Genomic DNA, 20,635 nt, shown 5'->3' with positions numbered 1-20,635 from the left:
TTGTTTAGAGAACTCCCTCCTGGAGCCGGGAACGGGAGCATCCTTTCTGTTCAGATCACAGATTCATATTTCAAACCATTTCATTATGGCATTAATAACGGAAAGTAGTTTCATTTTGGCAAATGAAATTATCTTTTATGGGAAACTATTTTGCTCATCAGCTTCAAAAGTTCAGCCCCAGCCTAAAATAGAGTAATAAAATTGTTCACAGAGGGGTATGCTTATTTAGTTTTATACTCTGGCACGTATATTGGGAATGTATGTGTGCACATGCAGGGGTGTGTGTGTGTGTGTGTATGGATAAATAATTTGAATGACTTACAACTGGAGTGTGTGTAGAACTACTAGAGGTTGTCACAGACTGTCTGCATCTTTTTGCAATTACAGTTTCCCAGGACTGATCAATTAGTTTTCTTGTTTGTTTTCAGTTTCCCCAAAGCAACTCTACTCTACTACCCTACTTAAAAACTCACTCAGTTTAAAAGCTCTTTTTGGTAATATTAACTCCATAAATAGATAGACTCTAAACTTACCCCTTAATTAAAAATCAAGGTGGCAAATACATGGGTGTATAATTATATCGAGTAATATATTATATGCTAATTTTTAATGGAGCCTTTTGATATTCATAACTGATCTGTTAGCAGAAGATAGAGTGATGGCTCCTATCTTCTCTTTTATCAATTTATTATTTATACCCTAACTACTTCCCAAAAGAATTTTTGACAGCTCATAATAAAAGACCCAAATGTAAGAGGACCTATAAAATGAAGAAAAAGAAATATCCATCTTGTGATAATGAAGAAGGTACAATGGTTGTATTTCAAAACAAATATTAAAAATGGGCATGGCATGTTTTTACAAAGTGAACTTTCAGCTTCTTGACAACTGGTGAGTAAGAAAATTGACTTTGTAACATAGGCACCATTATTTAATGAAGTCTAGAAAGCTGTTAGAATTGAAAGGATATTATTTGGTAATCTACCAAATACGAGAACCAATATTTGGGAACTATTTTTCTCCATTTCTCCTGGGACCAAAGCAGTAGAGAATAAATTTAGAACAATGTTTTGACTTCTAGAACCAGGGCCAATAAATTCTTCCTTGAAAGTTTGAGGCAGAAAATAAAATGTATTACTGTGAGCATTCATAAAGGCAAAAAAAAATCACTTCTAATAATTGCACGAAACTTTTTATCTGAATTTTTTCAAATATGGCTCATCAACTGTGTTTATAAGCAGAATTTATAAAACAGGCTTCCCCCTGACTTCCTTGGGAGATCTTTCAGATCCAGAGCTGTCTTTCCTCTCCTTTTTACTTATTTCATCAATCTTGGAAAACTGGGGTTTGGGGGATGTTTTAAAAATAAGATAACACAATTAAAAGAATGTATGTATTGTTTTAGCATTACAGAATGTTCTTCTACAGACAGGTGCTATATAAAATGCTATAGAAAACCATCATATACACCCATCTTTTTTTGTTAATAACTAGTTCTTTCGGGTTCTTAAACTCTTCAGGAATTTAAGATTTGAACCTCTTAAAACTAAGCTTATGCTATTAAATATCAATATGTGGCAATTATCACTGGATCCTCTTGCATGGTCTACTGAGCATTTTCAAATATTGACAACTCAGTCTTTTCAAAGCTAAAGAACAAAAATAGTTTTCTAAAATGTTTAGTGAACAGCTGAGAAATAGCATTTCTAGGGAATGAGAGAATATGGTTCCTACCAGAGGGACTTGCACATAACAAGCACTCAAAAATATTGAAGCAATAATAATAAAGTAGCTATGATAAAAATTATTTTTTATTAATTTCTTAAAGTAAACATAGGAAAGGCTAGAAAAGGCTTGATTTCTCCTTACTTTCACTTTCATTCTTTTTGTTGTTGTTGTTGCAGTTTTTGGCCAGGGCTGGGTTTGAACCTGCTACCTCTAGGCATGTGGGGCCGGTGCCCTACTCCTCTGAGCCACAGGCGCTGCCCTTCAGCCTCATTCTTTAACTGAAAGATGTAAGAAATAGAAATTACTGATGCTCCACATTTGGAAGAGCTGTGAGCTTTCTCTGCTCAGAGCTGATTTAGGAGCTCAGGAAGAAAACTGAGGCAAGGTGGATGGAATCTTTCTTTAATCAATCTATATTTCAAGGGGTTTTCTGTCAGTCATATTTAGCTTGAATAAATTCCTTTTGATCTCACAATATAAAAATAAAATATAAAAATCATTAATATCTATTTATGCTAATTCTGAAAATTCAAGAATTTGGGGAGAAAAATCTATGCAACAGAAGACAAAGCATATAGTGGCAAACAGGCTGAGCCATTTTGTTCTCGAAATCAGCAGCTCACATATGCTACTTTTGATCATGGGACTTCTGTTATGTGTAAAATAGATACTGCATCACTGTTGGATAGGATAAACATGTCAGCATTCAGAGTATAATATATAAAGCAAATGGAAAAGATATTTGCATAGAGAAAGCAAAATCATTAGGTAGCACAGCTGAAACATGTAGTTCATATTTCTTCATAAAATAAAACCTCTTCATATAAATACAGCCCATCCTAATTTTAAAGCATTACTGTTTAAAATATTAAAATTTTTCTCTTGCATAGAACTCGCTTAACGATTCACGTTGAAACTTTAAATTCTAAAATGCACTAATCATGAAAAGGTGTTTGCCTGGAGATATCCATTTCAAGATTTTGGGCTCAGCACCTGTAGCTCAGTGGTTACGGCACCAGCCACATATACCAGGGCTGGAGGATTCGAACCTGGCCTGGGCCTGCTAAACAATAATGACAACTACAACAAAAAAACAGCTGGGCATTGTGGTGGGTGCCCGTCATCCCAGCTACTTGGGAGGCTGAAGCAAGAGAATCACTTAAGCCCAAGAGTTTGAGGTTGCTGTGAGCTGTGATGTCACAGCACTCTACTAAGGGCAACATAGTAAAACTCTGCCTCAAAAAAAATAAAAAATAAAAAAAAAATTTGGTATTCTAAAGGGCACACATGCCCTTATAAAATGATTTGGAAAATTCTACTCTAGAATTATCTTGATCAATTTATTAAATTTCAGATTACATATTTACTTCCCCATCTGTCACATGGACTCAAGTGTTTTATTCTTACTAAAGGTTGTGCAAATAAGAACAATTTTCCCCTTTTTGAATTCTATTTCTATTTATTCCTGTATTCATTTTTTAAAATTATTTTTTATTAAATCATGACTTTGTACATTGATGCATTTATGGGGTTCAGGGTACTGCTTCAATATACAATGTGAAATGCTTACATTGAACTACGTAAGAAATCCATCGCAATTATACTCATTTCTTAATAGTTTTGAAACATTCATTTTGAATAGCATGTGGTTTGGGGCGAGCAAAGGCCTTTCTAATTAGAACTTTCATTGACCTCCCCAATGTGGCCAGTGTCGAATCAAATGGACAGCCTGCCTCTGACTCGGGAAAGAATGAGGACTGCTCTGGGGGGTTTCCTCTGCTGTATTCGCCTCTCCTCCTCACTTCCCTCATCTCACACTTGAGTCTGGAACCACCAGCAGAATTTGTCAATAGACACCACAAACAGCAATTGCTTTTTTCACCTTCTCCTGGACTAATAGTGATGAAGTAAATTTGAAATTCTTTTTTTCTTCTTTTAGAAACAGAGTCTCACCCTGTCACCCTCAGTAGAGTGCGTGAAGTCACAGCTCACAGCAACCTCCAACTCTGGGGCTTTAGAGATTCTCTTGCCTTTGCCTCCCAAGTGGCTGGGACTACAGGTGCCCACCATAACGCCCAGCTGTTTTTTGTTGCAGTTTGGCCGGGCCAGCTTTAAACCCACCACTCTTGGTATATGGGCCAGCGCCCTACTCTTTGAAACACAGGCACGGCCCAAATTTAAAATTTAATATTAAAGTGAACTTCAGGTAAAAATCATTTCCAGTTTCCTCTCTGGGTCTTTTCCTTGGGCAGGCTTTCCCGACATGCCTCACCTGGGGGCTGGCTCTGTATACTTTATGGTTCGACCATGAGTGCCTCTTGCCAGATGATGGATGCCTCAAGGGAATAAGCCTCAAGTGTCTTATTCATACCTATAAATTTCATGGTGCTTTCAGTTCTTGGTACATAGTTAATATTTGCGTGATTGAGTCTTCATGGATTTACTAAGATCAAACTCTCTTTTGAATCAGTACTTCCACTAACAACTTGGAGGCAACTGCCCTATATCAGATTTTCTACCATGCACCTGTAATGCAGATATGTGATATAAAAGAAAGACAAGTCCTAGGTGTTGGAAAGTTACAATTCAGAAAAACATATTAATGACACACGAGTCCAAACAAACCAAGATTCTAAAGGAGCAATAAGCAGGGAAGGCCTCACACAGGAGGTGAATTTGAGCTTGAGCTTGAGGAAGGAACAGAATTGTGCCAGGCAACAAAAGAGGTGAATTTGAGCTGGAGCTTGAGGAAGGAACAGAACTGTGCCAGGCAACAAAAGAGAAAGAAGCATGTTCTCTTGGGTCCTGATTTTAAATGACATTGTAATGTCTTTCTGTCTTACTCTGAAATAACGTTGGTTCCTTATAAACTGGTGTGAGTACTGAAAGATGAATGAGAGCTGTTGACAGGAAAAGTGACGTACAACCCAGATGCTAGGATAATTTCCCTCATCAGCCCATGCCCTGTTCACAATGCAATTATAAATGTGGGAAAAATAACATGATCTAAAGCAACAAGTACAGCATGTTAGTGATATAGCCGTGTGCTGCTTAACAAGGAATCTGTACTAAGAAATGTACCATTAGGCAATTTCATTATGTGAACATCACTCATACAAACCCAAATGATATAGCCTATTGACCCTAGGCTAGAAATCTATACAGTGTGTTACTGTACTGAACACTGTCCAGGCGTGTCCAACCTGCGGCCCATGGGCCACATGCTGATTTTGTGAGGACTTTTTTGGCTTATCTGTGGTATTAGATATCATGAAAAGTATACAAGGGACTTTTTTCTGTTAATCGGCTTTTGTTTGTCTTTGTGTATCTAATACGTGGCTCAAGACAACGCTTATTCTTCCAATGTGTGACAGAAAAGAAAAAACGTTTGGACACCCCAGCGTGTAAGCAGTTGTCACAGATAGGTAGGTATTTGTCTATTTAAACATATCTAAATGTAAAGAAGGTACAGTAAAAATATGTCATTATCTTCCAGGACACTGGTGCAGAACTGAATTGTCATTGACCAAAACGTCTCTACACAGCATATGACTCTACTTAAAGTCTCCCTGTGTAGATAATAAGACATATCTTCCTATCACACTCTGGTCAAACTTCATGAACAATCAGTCTGTTAGCAGAATAATGAATTCATGAAAAACTAAGTAAGCCTACTGAATAAACCGTTCAATTCCAACAGATTTAATAATGCCTCTTAAGTGAACGGTTAAAAATATAAATGTGGAATTTCAAACCATAAATTTGAGAAATGATCAAAATTTTAAAAATATATGGTAATAAAATAGTTCAATCTAGAGTGAACTCAAGTTTTTAGAGGTTTGTTTTTGGAGGTAGAGAAGTGAATTTTAGAAAACTAATTCAATTTTATTTGTCTATCTAATTGCTTATATGTGCCGTATATGTTTGTCATTAAGATGACTGAAGCAACCAAATTCTTCACATTTCCATTTTTTTTTTTTTTTTTTGTAGAGACAGAGTCTCACTTTATGGCCCTCGGTAAAGTGCTGTGACATCACAGCTCACAGCAACCTCCAACTCCTGGGCTTACGCGATTCTCTTGCCTCAGCCTCCCGAGTAGCTGGGACTACAGGCACCCGCCACAACACCCGGCTATTTTTTGGTTGTAGTTCAGCAGGGGCCGGGTTTGAACCTGCCACCCTCGGTATATGGGGCCCTGCCACCCTCAGTATATGGGGCTGGCGCCATACCGACTGAGCCACAAGCGCTGCCCCCATATTTCAATCTTCTATCTGGAAAACTTTGAGAGAAAGAGATTGTCTGACTTTTTTATTGGTCTAGGGCAGGTGACGATTTTCAACTGATGTGCCGTGCCACATAGGTGTGCCACTCAAAGTTTTTAAAATCATTAATTAAATTATTTTCCAAAGAAGTTCAAAGCATAGTAAGCACATTTTTCGTTTTTAATTTTTTTTTGAACAACATCATTTAAGTGTGCCACAGAAGTTTATAAGTTGAAGTGTGCCATAAGATAGAAAAAGTTGAACAACACTGGTCTAGGGAATCCACATTTTTTTAAAAAGTAGGTTATCTCCTATTTTACACACAAGGCAGTATTTTGGTAGGCAAAAGAGTGTATCCATATTGAAGCTGAGATTTGAAGAAACTTGGCCTCACTGCCAACTACAATTCCTTCATGCATAGACAGCATAGAGAACAATTGTAAACACATAAGAGAGAGAAAGAATAATACAGTATATTCAGGACTGACAGTTATCTCTGGTTTAAAGATATCAACATTTTCAGGTGCTCGGCAAGTATCTTCATTTTATAAGCACGTGCTAGCAAGTCCAACCCAATCTTGATGCATTTTTGCAGGCTGCAGACTTGCTAGGTGCTTGGACTGCCAGCAGCACATTAAAAAAAATCATGTTGTTTGTATTTATCTGGTTGCAAATAGTCGAACACTACACTGACCAAGTTGGCTGGAACAAACATCTTTTATTAACACGCGTTTAACAGGATTTAAAATATTCATAGGAAATGTGCATTATTATTATTTGGCATCAGCACACTAGATTTTTAACAATGCATGGACCGGATCTTGGTGGCACACCGATGTACATCACAAATTATTTGAAAAAAAGAAATCTATTAAAATTCCTCACATCCCTTTTCTCTGTTCATGGGAACTTCCCTTTGCAACCATGCACTGGCTTCTCTGGAGAGAGCTCGTTTCCTGCCTAGGTTTTACTTTTTGGATTCAGCTGTGTCATAGCCTCGATAAAAGTCACTGTCTTGAAATACCACACTAAAAATATCATCATTGGTGACCCATTTTGGCACAGGGAAGTTTTGAGGCTTTGGCTGATACAGAAAGGTGCCCGTTGATGGCATGAAATTTAAATGTGGGCATGGGGTGGCTTCTGTTCTACTCTGTAAGATAATACGTGAAATTTCTACATTGAAAATTGCACTTTGGTGAGCAGGAGATGTTGGTGAGGATCAAGTATGAAGTGTAATTCTGGCCTGGAACTGTCAGCATGGGTGGTTTTATAAGCAATGCTTTGTAGGCTTTGACAGAAAAACTGCTTGTGCCCAATGCCAATCAGTCAGTCTTTGTCAACTCAATTGCACAGCCCTTCAGAGATGGCATCCATCTCCAGTGACATCCAAAATATAGAGGACACTGTCACCACATCTCAGGGGTGAGTACACACCAGGCACAGAACTTGGAGGGGCAAATGGGCCAGCATCCTGCTCTCTGTCACATGCGTGACTTCACAGCACACACACAAAGCAGAGAGAAGAGTCTACCTATCTCAGGGAAAGGATATACATAAAAATGATGGCTTATTTTTTTCGTTGATGCCTGTTATATAATCAATTGTTCCCAATTCTTACTTATGCGTATGATGGACTAATACTACCACCCACTTCAAACCTAGGTCCTAAAAATAACAAAGATAGCAGGGTCTCTATGCAAGAGAATTCCAACCACATACAGTCTCTAAGAGTCATTTCATACTGAGAGGAGAAAGGAGGTAAGTTTGCTCAACAAAGGATGCTGTGCTAATTGGCATTTTGAAATGTTTTGGACTTTATTTATGAGCTACCTTCCTGCCTATAGATAAGAGGTCACAGCCTTCATTTGTTACGAATTGTGGGAAATTCAAGCGCTGCCCTTTCTCTGGGAGAATAGTAATTGCAGGGCCAAAAAAAAAAAAGGGAAACCCTCTTCCCATTATTTTAACCGGATATTCTATTGAGCCATCACCTCTGCAGTAGGTTGAATAATTAATTGTAGTCATCAAGCATGCTGCTATATCTAAGAAGATTACAAATCTGTCTTCAGTTGTTTAAAAAAAATATTTCTTCAAAAATCTATTTTGAGTGTGAGCTCTTCAGCTCATAAATCTGAATACAATTGGTGACCATGGTGTCATATTCCCCAGAGCGTATGTAATGTTCCTCCTAAAAGGTGGCGCATTAATGCTTTCTGGGCCTTGGGTGCCGTTCATCGTGCCGTGCTGATAATTTACTAAATGGTACCCTGGAGACCAAAAACACTGATGTGCCCTTGCCAAGGACCTAACTTGCTCCCAGGGAGTAATTCTGAGTTGGAGAAATGAATTAAGCATTATGTATTACTGCTCATAATGGTATTTTTTTTTTAAGTAAACTTTAAAGAAAGTAAATTATTTTGGTTCTTATTTGATGTTTTATCTTCACTAAAATTATACAATTAAATCTATTATAGAAATAAAACAATCTATTTAATACAAAACTGATATTCTTTCAAATGCCACGTCTTTGTATTAATATCTAGCCTTTTGAAAGTCACTCAAGTTCTCACTGGATCATGAGCCAGAATGGCAATTGGCCAACAGAGCAACTTCTCCTAAGAAGCCCAATGATTAAAAGACTTGACAAGATTAATTCCAAAAACCTCATTGTTCAAAGATATAGTGTCCTCATTCACTCTGTATAGCTTGATTTAATTCCCAATTTTCTAGAAAAAAAAATCATCTATGCTTATATATATGCTTTGAGAGAGATAACTCCTATAAAACCAAATATAAGCATATATTTTTTCCAAAATATAAGTCAGCAGTAACATAGATGTACAAAATAACTTTGCATTGAAAACTAGAAAATGCTCTTTATTGGTTGAATATGGGTATCTCAATCTACCTTTTGTAATCCATGCAGAGTTACTGTTATCAGATTATACTTCTCTATCCTAGAGGTCATTGTTTGGGTCCCAGTAAAAGCACTGTCAGATCTATTTCCAGGAACAAGTTTATGGATGCTCTAAGCATTCCTATGAAGTAAGGTCCATATTTCGTTTTCTCTGCCTGCCAGAAATCCTCTAAAACAGAGAACCTCTGGTCACAGAGCAGACGATGACAACCTTTCTTTTACAGGGCACCTACACATAGACCCTGAAGGAAGGAATGGGGCCAGATCATAATTTATTGTGAATTACTCCTTTCTCTCTGTAGGCCTAACCGTCCATCTCTACATTTGTCTTCTTTCTAAAGAAAGTGATGACCCTTGTCCCCTCTCTTGCCTTGGAAAAGATTACTGTCACCAAACAACAAGAAAATAGGGGAGGCTCATTTGCTTTGAAGAAACTGAAGACATTAAAAACTCCCTAATGTAGAAGACATTTGGCTGTGTACTATTCAGACCACTTACTGTCCTCTGCGGTCATGAATGGAATCCAAGAGCTATGTGCACTGCCAAGTCCGTTGGAGGCAACCAACCGAAACATGTACTCCGTGTAGGGCTGGAGATCTCTCACTTCATGGCTTAGCGACGCAGAAGGATTCTCAAATAACCTGTATGGGAAGGAAGTGTGAAGTAAGAAGTTTTAGAAATTCAATGAAATAACAAGTAAAATTCTATAGCAAAAAATTTCCAAGATTGTCAACATACATCCCAGTACAGCAATGTTTTACTGTCAAATGGTATCTCTTTTAAAATTAATGGCCGTTTGGCTGAGGGTTTCTAATTTTGGGTTTATAGGCAAGGTAAACTCTAGTAGCATTGGGACAGACTTCTATATAGATTCGAGGACTAAGTATTATACTTTTCTAACCATAGTTCAGACAGCATATTGTTAGTTTCAGGTATGTCCTGGCTAAGTACTCATGGAAACTTTAGTGTGATGAAATCTTGTTTTAAATGCTGTGTAAATGAAAAATAATTATTTTTATAGAACAAACAATTATCCTCTAGGCTGTTTGGTTGCCTTTTTCTTTCTTTCTTTTTTTTTTTTTTAACTTTCACAGGGTAACCTACATTGGTTGCAAATGAGAATTGACCTATTCTTCCCAGATTGTATGTCTACATTATATCACCCGCTGATAGGAGGGTGCACAAAGTGGAATGCTCACTCCAGAAACCCAGGGGTGGAGGAGCCAGGCCTCATCTGGAGCTGGTATCTGGGAGAGCCGGGAGCATTGTTACGAGCTGGTGTAGACCAGACAACCTGAAGACTGGTTGGAGTGGCAGATGAAAGCCTGGGAGGCAGCACGCCATCTGGAGCTGTCGAAAAACACAGATGAATTAGAGCAGAGAAAACTGTGGAGAACATATGCTGGATGGGATCGAATGCTCCATATACTGGAAAAACTGTTCCTCGGGATCAACAACGATGTTAAACATGGTCCATTTAATTTAACATTTTCATTCCTGAACTACTGTACTTCCTTATTGTTCATTTCAACACACTGACGTTAGTATTTCAGTCTTCAAAGCCAGCCCCCAAACAGCAAGACAAATGAATCTGCAGCACGTCCCACCTGTACTTCTGTTTATCTAATTGAAAACATGGAGGGAATTTAGTGAAGCAAATAGTAAAGTATCCTTTCAATGTAACTCTGCTTCACAGACCCAGCCGCTGTACACTGAAGCAGTCTAGCTCTTACATTCTTCCCACCTGACCCTGCGCTGCCACCTACACGAACACAATTGGCTTCTCCTGCTTTTCTTTTGGAGGAAGGGAAGTTTGCTAACATCATATTTTTTTGTAATGGTAAGTAAACCAAACGGCTGAAAATAGCATCTTCCAGCCTTAATGCTCACCTGTGAAAATAGAGAAACTAAACTTTTTTCCTCATGTGTTTAACACAGTCAGTTACGCCTTCTCACAGTACCCCTGCCTCTGTTCAGTGATGCTGGAACTTACAGCGTACATACATGCCTGTTGGTTTTTCTAGCCTGTTCTAACCTCTGGCAAACCTGTCCTGAAATCAGCATACCTGCTTGATAAGATCTACCAGGGAAATTTACTTGAATGGGTCTAGAAGGCTTAATAGGATTGAAGAAAACTGAAGCCTACTTTACTAAAAACAAGGGCACAATGATTCATGTCAGCTAATTAATTTTTCCTAACAGGTATAACTTTTGTGGGCCCATCAGATCATCAGCTGTTCCAAAGCTAGTCAGAAACTCAAAAACAATTTGAATAAAACTCTGGGGCTTTTGGAAAATCAGCCAATGACTCTAGGTCTGTATTTTCTGATCTTTAAAGCAGGGACAATATTTTCTCCTTATAGGATTGTTGTGAAGATCAGAGGTCATCTAAAGAAAGAACCTTACTTCAGGCCCTGGTAATTATTAGTTGATTATTATTATTATTATAATTATAATGGACTGCTCTGAACTACCTTTAATATAACTTAATTGCTACAGTAACATAATTTGTTAGGAGCATTCTGATTAGTCTAATGTAAATACCTAATGACTGTGGATGGTAGAGGCCATTGGTGAAGGAAAAGAAGTGATCAAAATAATGAAAACAAATAAACTGGGTCCGTTTTCAGCTTTCTCTATACACAACCTTGTGTAGTGTGTGGTTTGTGGTTTGTGTATTCTCCAATTCAGAAGAACCCGCCGGCCTACAGTGAGGCTAATAAAGGCTTAGCAGTAAAAACGGAAGAATTAGATTACATGTTTCATCAACCTATTGAAAGAATTTGAGTTCATCGACAATTCACTTATTTGTTCAACAAACATTTACTGAGGGTCCACTCCATGCTAAGCAGTGCTCTCCATGTGGAAGGAGAACAGCACTGTGTAGGGTCCACCCTGCCCCTATGTGGCTTATACTGAAGAGTGGGGAACAGGCTACAGACAAACAGATACGGCGTGTAAGTGATTCCAGATGTCTCAGCTTCCCGGGGAAAAATAAAGCAGGGTGAGAGAGGAGAAGGTGAAAAGGAGAGTGCAATTTCTGTGATTAGCTGACGATTGGGATTAGACAGGAAGATCATAGGTAGGACATGTAATGTGGTGATATATTTTTTTCTTTTTTTATGTGGTGATATTTGTACAGGGACCTCAATGGCATGAGGAGGTGGCTGTGAGAATGTCTGGAGGGAGAGCAGTCCTGCCAAAGACAGCAGCCTGCAAAGACAACCAGGGGAAGAAAAAGCTCTGGCTGTAATCAAGGAACAGTTGAAAGGCCGATGTGGCTGACACGGATGGACAGAGTAAGGAGGGGAGGGACAGGACAGGAGGCTGGACGGAGAGGCAGGGTCCTCTTGCTCAGGCACTTGAAAGTCACAGTAAGGGCTTTAGATTTCATTCTAAATGAGGCTGGTGCCATTGCACGGTTGAAAAAAGGGAATGCCATGATCTGATCCTGCAATTGTAGAGACTACTCTGTGCTGATAGGGGCAGGAGGCCAGAATGGAATAGGGCAGCCTATTGTCGTAATGCAGGCAGAAGAAGACATGGGCTTAGTTTGGGGCAATGGGAGTAGAGGTGGTGAATATCATGCTGCTTAGTTGGGTGTGGAAGGTATTGTTAAAAGACCATACAGGGGGTGAAAGTCAATGCCAGTGCTTTCAGACCAGATACCCAGGTGACAATGGCATCATCACTGAGAAGAGAAGCACTGAGGGGAGAGAAAGGCTCTGGAGGGGATCAAGAGTTCTATCCATCTATCTGACATAGAAGAGGCATATTACATATATTTAGTGGAGATAGCAAAAAAGAAGCTGCAATGTGAATCTGGATAGGAATTGTGAGCCAACGTATATGTGATATTTAAAGGCTCGACTTGAAATAAATTAGAGAGTGAGTGGAGACAAAGTGCACACAGAAAAGGTCTGAGAAATAAGCCCTGAAATCCACCAGACTTCTGAAGTCAGAAGGAGGCCTCTGTTGCAGGGGAGACTGAGGAGGAGGGTGCAGTGAGGGAGGGGAGAAACTCAGAGAAGGTGCTGATGGAAGCCAAGTAAAGAAAGTGGAAGAACAAGGAAGGGCTGATAAACTGTCAAAGTGCTGAGAGTTTAAAGAAGCAGCTGGGAGTTAAACTTTGCACGTGGCCAACTGGAGGTGTTTGACGCTATAAAGAGCAGAGGCGGCATAGGGGTGGGCGTGGTGGTCTGATTAGAGCAGGTGGAGGGAGAGGGCAGGGAATCAGTATAGCGAACTTAGACAACTCTTTTGAGGAATCTTATTCCCAAGCGGTGTAGACAAAAGGGGCGGCATCTAGAGAAGCTCAGGGAACCAAATAAAGGCGTTCTACCCTGTTTCCCCGAAAATAAGACAGTGCTTATTTTAATAAGACAGTGTCTTATTTTAAGGTGTGCTCCCAAAGATGCTCTAGGTCTTATTTTGGGGGGACGTCTTATCTTTCCTGTAAGTAGGTCTTATTTTTGGAGGATGTCTTATTTTCGGGGAAACAGGGTAAATACCGGGAGATACTGCAGCATATATGTGAGCTTACTGGAAGGATCCAGGACAAACTGGGGGAAATACAACACAGAAAAAAGAATAATTGCCAGAGCAAAATCCTTATATGAGGCGAGAAAGGCAAGCTCACAAATTAACTGAGAAGGAGAACCCTGGCTGTGAGAAACCAGGGCTGTCTTCCCATTGTTCAGAAATGAATCGGAAACTGGGACGCACGAAGTAGATTTGATGACGGGAAAATAACACAGATGTCTTTTGGTGATGCCCAGTTTCCCAACGAGCAAAGTAAAAGCAAAGACATCAGCTCATTGCCAAAGTGTGAAGGTGGATTGAATGCTTGAAGAGAGAGGAAATGGTATGAAATCATTCTCTCAATTAGTAGAAGTGTGTCGTGACTAGGAAACGAAAGAAGACAGCTAGCCAGGGCCAGTAAACTACTCAATAACTTAACTCCAAATCTCTGGTTTGAAGGACGTTCATTGCTAAAGACTTTTTAATTGATACCTTTTCTGTGAATACATATAGTTTTAACGGTGATGGTTTCTTCTTTGATATATATAGTTTTTAATTAATTTATAGTAAGTGCATATATAAAAGAACACCACAAAAACATGTAAGAAGTAAAAAGTGCAAATTGCATGTTATAAAATATAAAATCTTGTTCCTCATTTGAATATGTTTTGTCTAGATTTTTATACACTAAGGAGTATAATGTCATTGACAATCCAAATTCTCATCAAAAACTAGGTCTAAGTCAACACGAAAAAAATCAGAGTTTTTAATATGCAAATAAAAATCCTCATTCATGAATTAAAAACTACACTACTGGATTGAGTTGGAACACATTCTTCTTAGTAAAGCATCACAAGAATGGAGAAGTAAGAATTCAATGGACTCAGTTCTAATATGAAGGCAGCAGATGAGCTAATACAGGGCAGGGGATAGGGGAATGCCCGAGAGGGGCAGAGGAAGGGGGCTGGGGGTTACGCTGCATGGCACACCTTCTGTAGGTGGGACACAATTATAGGAGGGACTTTACTTAACAAAGGCAATCAATGTAACCTAATTCTTTGTACCCTCAATTTAGAATCCCAAACAATAAAAAACAAACCACACTGTTGTACTTTTAAGAAAGAACAGAGGAGTGCCCAAAGAAGGCACTATAATAATAATAAAGTATCACAGATTCTCTTCTGAATGATAACAAAACAATATATGCTCCATTAAATTGGTGACATGTTGGCTACATAAAATTGCAAAGTATTTCCAAAAAGAATTATCAGCTTGAACTGTTGATATTTAACTCTTCACTGTGTATGCCTGCAGTAACACTGAATTCTGGAAACCTTCCTTTCCCCTCTGTTTAACCCCTTTTATCCTACCTTTAGTCCTTAGAGGCTCCTTAGCACCAAAGCAATAACTGGGAGCCGGCCATAATTCCACCTCTGGTTTCTTAACAGAAGAGCCCTGTATCTATCAGCTTGATATATTGTCTCCAAGATGCTATGTTGCTCAAAAAGCTTCTCTCAAGTTTAATATGACCCTCATGGGGCAAACACTCCACAGACAACCTCCTGAATCAACACATCTTGTCCAGTAAATACTAATTCTACAGAGCAACTAGATAAAACAGCTAGCCCGATCTATAAATTTAAAGGCAGGGAGTTGGTGGTGGTGGTTGTTTTTTTTTTTTTAATAAAAATAGGATTTCAAATTTAACTTGATTTCAAAGGCAAAACTCATACAAATCATCAAAAAGTCATACATCATGATCAAGTAGGTTTCATCCAGGGATGCAAAACATTAAATTAAACCACAGATTGGACTGCTCTGGATGTTATAATCTTTTGAATGTATAATTTTATTAAATTTTTAAGGGATGTATACTTGTAGCATATTTACTCACAAAAAATGTACACAGGTACCAAAATTTCATAAAACTCTGAAGTGTAAGCTCTGAAATGCAAAAATAGAGGATGTTTTTCTATGTAGCTGGTGACTCCAAGGCCATGGGGACAAGAAGAAGGTAGTTTTAAGGAGAAAATGTATTCCCTGTACTTCTCACACGCCCCAGTTTTTTTCTCAGGAATCTCATCAATAGGATACTATTATGGTGTTGTTTTGGGCTGTATGTGTGTGCATTTCAAAAAGTGGAAGAAAATCAGCATTCAACTATCAAAGAAGCCTGTAATGTTTATATTAAATTCAATTCTGTAATAAAAGATAATTGAATACCATTCCACACCAGGTTCCTTCTGTGGGCAGGAAAAGGACAGACCATGTAGAAAGAGAAGTAAGATGATCTGTTTTAGCAGACAAGGCCTGACTCAAACAACTATAGCGTGAGCAAGTATACCCAGCATAAATGCGGCATAAGGGGCCTGGGGGATTCAGGAGTTAGGAACTCACTTCTGGGGTACACAGTGCCTTCAGAGGACACTGGTTGACAGAGGCACTGCCCTGGGCCTCATCCCAGTACCTGGGCTCTCACCAGCACTGCTGTGCCGCTTCCCTTCAGATGTGATGCATCTTGCTGGGTTCACTTTGAATCTGCCTCCAGCCTACCCCAGACTACCCCATCCCTTCAGAGTTTACATTTTCGGCATCCTCCTTTAGTTTTCTCTGTTAACATAAAAGAAACATTGACCTTTTATCCATATGCATCCCTGCCCTATTACTCAATAGCCTGGCACGTATTCAAAAACCCTTGGATTTCACATTTCTTCATTATTTTCTGAAATAGCTCTATATGAGCAAGGATTTTAAATTCTGGTTTCCAGAATGGAAAATGAAAGTTAGACACATATATTGAGTCCTTGAGTCATGAACAAATTGAAAACAGAAGGCAAGACTCAATTTCCAGTCACTAAACCATATGTCATTTAAAAAGGTATTAATTATGAGGAATATGCAGATGTGCTAACAAATGGACAGTCAACCTTGAGCACAAGGGTGCGCAAACAGAGAAGCATGAAACAGTACCACTCACGTTCAAGCAGATGGAACGCTCATAGCACAGGTTCACAGGAGAGCTAACTTTTTGAAAGCATACTATGTGTCATATTCTTTAACAAAAGTATGTTAATCCTCAGAATTACATTCTAAAATTGTACTGTTATCTCTTTGTAGTTTGGGGTAGGCTGGAGTCAGATTAAAGAAGCTGAGGCTCAGATAAGTTAAATATTTTATCTCAAACCACAAATTGGTTACTGGCAGAATGAGGATTCAAACTAGGACTGTTTAAGTTCAAAGACATGATCTTTTTACTTCTGTATTATGCATCAACCTATTATAGTAAGTGACTTATAACATAGAATACATGTTAAATACATGAAACAAATATAAAAGCAACCCATTCACAATACTAAATGTATACATTTCAATAAAGGTTGCATTTATTTGCTGTCCAAGTCATCTTCTTAAAGTGCACTTCCCGGTTCTTATTTCTGCATCACAGTTGGGACTGTCTTTTATTCATTCCACAAGGAACAGTGCATTGAACTACTAGTGTGAATTTGCCAGTTTTCAGAAGTTAGAGAACATCCACAGAAATTCAATGAAATGCAAAATGGAAAAGTCTTCAGGTTAATAAGAGAAATATATTTCATTCATTCATTTATTTTTAAATTATATAATAAGTGTATCTGCTGCTGGTTTTTTTATTGATACATAATGATTGTATATATTATAGGTTATATGTGATATTTTGATACGTGGATACAATGTATAATGAACAAATCAGAGTAATTAGGATATCTATTGTCTACAACATTTATCATTTCTTTGTGTTGGGAACATTTTGAATCTTCTTTTGTAGCTATTTTTTGTTGTTGTTGTTGTTGTTGTTGCAGTTTTTGGCCGAGACTTGGTTTGAACCCACCACCTCTGGTATATGGGACCAGCGCCCTACTCCTTTGAGCCACAGCTCCTTTTTGTAGCTATTTTTAAATGTACCACAAGTTGTTAACTATAGTCACCCCACTGTGCTGTCAAACACTAGAACTTATTTTTGCTAACTGAGTGTTGTATCCATTAACCAACCTCTCTTTGTTCTCCACCCTCTTCCAAGCCTGTTAACTCTTGTTCTGCCCTCAACTTTTATGAGATCCATTTATTTTTAAGTCTCATTATCCCCACACATATAGTATTTGTCTTTCTGTGCCTGGCTTATTTGACTTAATATAATGTCCACTGGTTCCCTCCATCTTACTTTTTTGTGGCCACGTAGTATGCCATTTTGTATGTAGAACATATTGAAAAATACGTTTTTTAAAATTTTGTTATTCATAGGTATGTCATGGATTTTGACTATAGAATGTTTGAAAATAACATAACAGTATCTTAAAATCATAAGACAGAGAACTTAAAAGTCACCAACTTGGGCCAGACCTGATGGCTCAGCCCTGTAATACTAGCACTTGGGGAGGCCAAGGATGGAGGATCACTTGAGCTCAGGAGTTCAACACCAGCCGGAGGAGGAGTGAGACCCTATTTCTAAAAATAAAATAGCCAGGCATTGTAGGGGGTGCCTGTAGTCCCAGCTACTCAGGACACTGAGGCAGGAGGATCACTTAAACCCAAGAGTTTGAGGTTGCTGTGATTTATGATGCCATGGCTTTCTACTGTGGTGACAGAATGAGACTCTGTCTCAAAAAAAAAAAAAAAAAAGTCACCAACTTTATCCTTTCCCCAAATAAGGGATCCTTGCCTAAAATATCCTAGACGGGCAGACCCTAAGGCCTCTGCTTGTTTGTCACCAGTGATAGGAAATTAGTTGCTTTGCAAGTTGCTCTATCACATTATTGGAGAGTTATTATTGGAAAGTTCTTCTTGATCTAGAAGTAAAATTGTAACACTTCTAGAAAAGTTAGGGTAAATTTAATAAGTTGTCCACCTGAAGACCTTCTGAGAACAAAAGGGAATACTCTGAATAATTAACAGGTATTAACTGCACTGCAGCAGGCATGAATTGGGACTATCTTAGGCAACAAGTATATATGGTTGGTCATGTTAACAACGCTGTACTCTTTGGGATCTGTGGAGGGCTGCTTACCAAATGGCGGAAGGAAGGCTGAGTGACGGCGCAGCAACAGAACGCTAACCTGAGTCTGTGTTTATTACCCAGCTACTGATGACGCGGTGGTAGGCTGAGAATCGAGGAGCAACCTCGTGGGGAACTACTTCCCTAGCAACTGCTGAGCTTTTAGCCCCCAAGACGCCCATAGGTGGAAGGCCTGGAAAGTCCCTGAGTGTAAACACCGGATGCATGGGGGAGGGTGTGGATAGGGTATATAATCAGAGAGCTTGCTGTGCAGAGGGGCCAGCTGTGCCGGGAGGAAGAGGGACCTCGAACAAATTGGGCGCAATATACTGCACCTCTTCGCTACAACCGTTGGTGTCTTCATTCCCTGCTGGTCAGGGGTGCGACACCGACAGGATCTTTGCACTAATCCCTGAAAATAAGGCGCCACTACCATTCATGGGATAGAAAGAACTTCAGGTATTTTCAAGTATTCATCTTGCTCTTTGATACATTTCTCATTTCAAGTTAAGTATCTTTGCTCCCTCCAACTAGTTTCCATGTAAATGATTTCTCAACCATTATCTAGCTTTGCTAACTGATTGGGATTTGTTCCAGTTTGGAAATGACCTTTTAAAAGTATGATGCTGGCTCCTGGAGACTAGAGGCAAGATGGCTGACTGCAGCCAGCTTTTGGCAGAGGCTCCCATCCAGAGGGAGAAATAATGGCCAGAAATAACCCAATAAAGTGGAAGATCTGGAGCTCAGCTGAGAGAGAGGATTGGTAAGTTCACATCACCCCCTACTGCAACAAGCTGGGACTTTAAGGAAACAAATTTCAGGTACAAAACCCATCCCAAAGAGGATGGGAATCATTCCCCTTCCCCCACCCCCAGGAGAGCAGCTTGAGGTGAGTAGAGAACAGAGGACCGTTTGTTTCACCAAAAGTGAGAGAACAACTGAGGGCTGGGACTCCCTCCATGGAGAGATACTGCTGAAAGCTCCTACGACCAGTGACTGTGGCCAAAAGTTGATCTAATATTCTCCCTACCTTCCTGAACCACCCTTCCTCCCTCTCCTGGTGGTTTGGAACACCATCCCCTGCAAAATCCGGAGCCATTGGCAGATTTTTTGCTAGGGCAGGGCATCTCATGAGCTGTAGGGCACTTGTGCTGATACTATAACTTTAATAAAGGCATGGAGTCACAAGGGGAGAGAGACTTGCCCCATGTTGGAAAGAGCATAGCTTGGACCTGTGCTACTGAACAACGGGGACCACAGTGCACTGGCTCCCCAGCCTGGCAGCCCGAGGTGGGCAGCTCAGCTCCCCGCTAGACTCCTGTGACCAATGGACGTGGCCTGTGGCTCCTGCCTGGCCCTGGCAACCCACACCGTGGCTGGCAACTCCCACTCAGCTTCTGCGATCCACAACTCCTGCCTAGCTCCTGCTACCTACAACCGACGGCCAGCGAACTCCACCCAGCCCCTGCAACCCGTGGCCCATGGCCAGTGACTCCTTCTGGCAACTCCTGCCAAATTCTTCTGACCCCCTGGGGCCCATGGCTGGTGACTCCGCTGTCTTGCTCCTGAGAGCCATGGCCCTCAGCAGGCGACTCCAGCCCAGACCCTGCGACCTGTGGTCAGCAACTCCGCCCTCTGACTTCCCACCCGGCTCCTGGGGCTCAAGACTGGGAATCAGAAGCTCCGCCCTCTGGTTCCTGGCCTGGCTCCTGCAGCAAGAGGCCAGGGGGGCCAGCGGCTCACCCTCCAGTTCCCTAACCGGCTCCTGTGACACTTGCAGCCTGTAGCTATGCCCTCCAGCTCTCCACTGGCTCCTGCAACCTGCACATAGCAATACTCCAGACCAGTGGCACCACCCCTGACAGTGGTAGTGACACCCCTGACAGTGGTGGCGGGTGCAAGGTCCTTCCCACTGGGGTCAAACTGAGCTGCCAGTGGACCTCTGCTGTCTAGATGCTGAAGACCTTGTGAACGCTCCTTCCTGATCAGTGTTTGTGTTGACCAGGACAATTGGTTTGGAACTCTTGACCTGGGCCGATCACCCATGGACCCAACAAGGTTTTACCCTGGTTGTATTGTTGTGCGAGTGTGGGATTCTCCCCTTCCAGTTGTCACCTGTGGGGGAGTGAGGTGTCTTAGTTGCTTATATATCTCTACAACTGAGATTTCAGCCCA

The 20,635-nt window shown here is 40.2% G+C and overlaps 1 protein-coding gene across 1 annotated transcript in view; it reads right to left on the bottom strand.

Moving 5' to 3' along the window:
* The window catches only part of USH2A (usherin), an 868,259-nt gene that overhangs the window by 267,818 nt on the left and 579,806 nt on the right, over window positions 1–20,635 (bottom strand). Inside the window, exons 39-40 of the mRNA XM_053607912.1 lie at window positions 10,110–10,260; window positions 9,409–9,551 (exon numbers count right to left, since the gene is read on the bottom strand). Coding sequence (XP_053463887.1) covers window positions 9,409–9,551; window positions 10,110–10,260 — 294 coding nt within the window. The remainder of the gene's footprint in view (window positions 1–9,408; window positions 9,552–10,109; window positions 10,261–20,635) is intronic.

This window comes from Nycticebus coucang, chromosome 10, assembly GCF_027406575.1.
Source record: "Nycticebus coucang isolate mNycCou1 chromosome 10, mNycCou1.pri, whole genome shotgun sequence".
NCBI lineage: Eukaryota > Metazoa > Chordata > Mammalia > Primates > Lorisidae > Nycticebus > Nycticebus coucang.
The sequence above is the reverse complement of the archived record's forward strand: the minus strand, read 5'-3'. Positions and strand labels throughout refer to the sequence as shown.